General features: G+C 37.9%; 1 protein-coding gene across 1 annotated transcript; it reads left to right on the forward strand.

Annotated features, from left to right (window-relative positions):
* Positions 1 to 1,300: 1,300 nt before the first annotated feature.
* Positions 1,301 to 3,291, forward strand: LOC110675670. Its single transcript, XM_021841295.1, has 4 exons — positions 1,301 to 1,402; positions 1,468 to 1,713; positions 2,511 to 2,886; positions 3,045 to 3,291. Exons 1-4 carry the CDS (start codon positions 1,397 to 1,399, stop codon positions 3,143 to 3,145), a joined length of 729 nt encoding a protein of 242 aa, XP_021696987.1. The 5' UTR covers positions 1,301 to 1,396; the 3' UTR covers positions 3,146 to 3,291.
* Positions 3,292 to 4,439: the final 1,148 nt, after the last annotated feature.

Here is a 4,439-nt window from a genome sequence, read left to right on the forward strand (position 1 = left end):
AAATTTCATAGATTCTCTCCGTCCATTGGAAATCCTAGTGATGAAGTTGTTTCCACTTCTGGTGAATTGGGACACAATTGTCCTTGCTCTGAGTGATCTCACAATTGCTTGTCACTTTCCTTATAGGAAATTTTCCACATAACTGCCTTCATGGTAAGATTTGATGTCTGGCTGTTTGCAAAGTAGTATGTCAGATAGTCAGGTTGCTATGAAAGCTCTTGCTTCGGCCAACTCAAGGTCTAAGCTTGTTATCGCATGTCAAACTCAAATTGAGGAACTAAATTCAGTCAACTCTGTAACCTTGTATGGGTACCTGGCAATTCTTGCATCACTGGAAATGAATTGGCTGATGAGCTATCTCGTGATGGAGCATCGAATAACTTTAATGGCCCTAAACCAGTTATTCCAATTGTGCTGTGTGAAGCTTCAGAAATTCTTGAGTGGCAACTAAGCGCAAGCAATATTGGAATAATTTGGAGTCATGTCGTCAAACAAAATTGTACATTACTGAACCATCCCAAAAGGTGACAAATTGTTCAACAAATCTGTCAAAGCAGAATTGCAGTCTTTTGGTCATAATCTTCACTAAGCACTGCCGACTCAACTATCACATGGCAAATATTCAGCATGCTGATATATTTGTGTGTGATAGTTGCGATTCAGATTATGGAACTTCTTAACCTGATATGTTACTGTCAAGTTTTCGTATAATTGCGATTCCAATTACTTGCTAAACACTTATGAAGTGAAACTGATTTAAGAAACCTGGATTTTTCAGGACATTCTGTTCTTTTTTCTAACCCATTGTGGTATGGAGCTACATGCTCCTACTTCGCTTATGCGATATCCCCTCTTCAAGGGACCCCCTCCCCTATTTCCTCCCATCTTTCCCTTCCCTTTCCTCTCCCATCGGGTAGATGATAAATAGGCTCAAATATGGCGATGTCACAAATCTCTCAAATAGCGGGGAACGTGCCTCTGGAGCTGGCATTCTGATACCTGATGCTCGCGATGTCTATTTTAATATTTCGTTTTTCATTCCAAATATTAACGGCTTTACTACCGTAGAAGGCATAACAGTTAGTTACTAACCGCATAACCTTATTCCACGCTTTTGGGCAATTTTGCAAATTGTTCATTCGAATTGATACGGACGCAAGATGGAATAAATCCAGAGTCAGAGACGAGAAAACGACTGGTAGACACCGATTTTTTCTTAATATACCGGCCTGAGGAGCACCGTGGTATTCATTGCCATATTTTAAACCATAAGCTTCCAATGCAATCGAGTTTTCCTAAATGTTTGATCCCAGTAATCTGTGCAATCCAACTTTAGTAAATTTTTGTTGTTTTCGGATGAAACAAATTCCAATTCTAGGAATTAAATCTAAATTTAATGATGGTAAGTGACAGGCTGCACTAACCAACGTGTATTGAAACTATTCAGCTTCATCTCCAATTCCATAGGAAAAGCTAAGTCTCACGGATCTGAGAAGACAGTTTTTTGGTCCAACGCTGGATGAAAGCGTTCTTTATGGGGTGGATGCTGTGGTGGAGCATATCGGAGTATCGAACCGTGATGGCGGATCCGGGCGGGAAGATCAACAAACAAAAAATGGAAGGGAATATTCAAACGGATTGGATGACCTTCGGCAAGATGTGACTTCCGCTGATACTCTGGATTCTGTCGGAAGCAGAGAAAAACGGAGCGATGTTAGTAATGCGTTGCTTTCTGAGGCGATGTTAGATGGTCTATCCATACAGACAACATTTTTTCTAAGACATGAACACATTAATGCTTTCAATAGATGATTTTCTTTTTGTAGGAAACACTACGCTAGTTTACGGAGCAGCATTTATTTAAACCTGAGACGAGACTCGCGAAGAGGAAAAAAAGCAACGTCATATGCAGCCCAGATTTCGCTGTCAGATGCAGCCAGTTGATTTTGTGGGCGAATATGTGGAGAGTATTGGAATCATTCATAAAAAAATTGATTCAGCGAAATATTCTATTTGATTTGCGCTGACGAAACTAAATCGAAACAAGCAAAACATTTGTTATTGCAATGTTTACTGCGTTTGCGGATATGAAATTTAACTTGAAAAGGTTTTCTGAACTTGGAACGATGCAATCGCAATTCATCTTTGCCATTGAGTTCATGTAAAAGCTTGAACATCTTGCTCACAAATTTGTGTAAACACAGAATCGAAGAAGAAAATCTTAGCAACCGTAGAAAAAGAAGACCGACTTTGCGCGTCTCGTCTCAGATTTAAACTACTGTAGCTTGATATCGTACATTTCTCTCTCCCTCCTTTTTTCTAACTGAACTGAATGGAATATGTTTCTAACCTAGAATTTTATAACATCATACTCAAAACCAAAGTTTTTTGGGGCCTTCCTGTAATTTTTATCGATTTTGGATTCGATTGCAATCGAATTGGGATTGCGGTTGGGACAATAAACTGCTCCAAAAGCCTATATATAAATGTATGTATCTATAATTCTACAGCTTAACCAAAATCAGTCGAAAGATCAAATGGATTCTGAATCAAGGAAGCAAAACTCTACCATATTGGAGGATAATCATCGAAAACCCTCAATAAGCTCTTCGGGAAGTAAAGGTTCGAAAAACAGTACACAAAGAAAATCTATGGATTCAGATTTAAAGACAAGAGCATCATCTGATGTATCAACAAAAAGTAGTGAACAAACTGAAAACCAAATGCTGCCGAAAGAGGAGAAGAGGGTATCAATTGAAAGTTCTGCTAGCAGTACCAAATCCAAAGATAATAAATTGACAGAGGCATCAATATCAGAATACGCATCTACCAAATCAAATCGAAATAACAGATCAGAAGAATCTGTTAAGAGTAGAAGGATGTCAAGTAAGTTAAATAAAATTGACTAGTTTTTTTAATTTTAATCAACGAAACAACATGATCGTGAAATCTATACAATCTATTAGACATTCGTATAACTTATCGCATAACAAATTGTGTCTGTTCCAAGAATAGAACTACAAGCATGCCTTTTTGAATTTCAGGTCTTTCAAGTCGAATGAACATAGTTGATGAGGTCGTAGAGAGCTTTGGAGAAACCGAAAAATTTGTCCCATGTAACGAAAACTTGGAAAACAGAAGTTGAATCTCACAACCGAAACATATTTGAGCCCAATGAGCCAAACGACATGGTAGATCATCTAAAATGCATGTTCAACTTATGCACCAATCATCTTCTACTGTGTATCTCGTATATTGAATATCGAAAGACTTGTTTCTCTATCTTTTAAATTTTCCATTTAATTCATACAAATTTCGAATCAAGTCGAAAACTGTAGCTCACACTAGCGACGTGAAGCTTGTCCTAAAAACTGTTGATACAAATTGTATGTTTCAAAGTTACCAGTACCGGACAGCACCCAATACCGGACAAAGTCGAAAAATTGAGAAATCATGATCCATTCAAGATGGTGTACTAGTAGAAAAGAAAGCTATTATGGAGACTAATGTTTGCGTAGAATAACACATCCTCGAAATATGCATGCCTTTTTAAAGAAAGTAAAATAGTCTGAAAATCTTTAAAAAAAAATGACGTATTGCCTTAATTTTGAGCCAATTTAGTATTTTTTTGTAATATGAAAACATACTTTGGATCACGAAAGAATGATCATACATAATCCTAATTTCATAGTATGAATGTATTTTGGATATAATTGTGCTGTTTAAGGAGTATACACTCCAACCTCTTTTTACAACCGTTTTTTTACCGACGGTTCTCTTTCCGACCACTTTTTTACGACCGAAATTCAGATTAACGACCGTTTTTATAGATGATCATTATCTTAAAAAGTATTCAAAATAGAGGATCATGATGTTCAGCAAAATTTTTCAGTAGTTCAAGGGCTAACATATGGTGGTCATTGAATTGCGGAATTCCGCCACTAGGCGGCGCTAGTGAGCATAGAACTTTTGTTTTGCGGATATCTCAGGATCCTGGCCACTTAGAAAGATGGCGTCTTCGGCAAAGTTGTTCAGTAGCTCAAGGACTATCATTATAAACGCTATGAGGTTCAAAATTTCGCCCCCAGGTGGCGCTAGTGAGCATAGAACTTTTGTTTTGCGGATATCTCAGGATCCTGGCCATTTAAAAAGATGGCGTCTTCGGCAAAGTTGTTCAGTAGCTCAAGCGCTATCATTATAAAAGTTATGAGATTCAAAATTTTGCCACCAGGCGGCGCTAGTGAGCATAGAATTTTTGTTTTGCGGATATTTTACGATCCTGACTACATAGACATGGCGTCTTGGACAAAGTTGAGCTACTCAACAAGTTTACCGAAGACTCCATCTTTCTTAGTGGCCAGGATCCTGAGATATCCGCAAAACGAAAGTTTCATACTCACTAGCGCCACCTGGTGGCAACATTTTCAATCTCATGGCTT

Source organism: Aedes aegypti, chromosome 2 (genome assembly GCF_002204515.2).
Source record: "Aedes aegypti strain LVP_AGWG chromosome 2, AaegL5.0 Primary Assembly, whole genome shotgun sequence".
NCBI classification, from domain to species: Eukaryota; Metazoa; Arthropoda; class Insecta; order Diptera; family Culicidae; genus Aedes; species Aedes aegypti.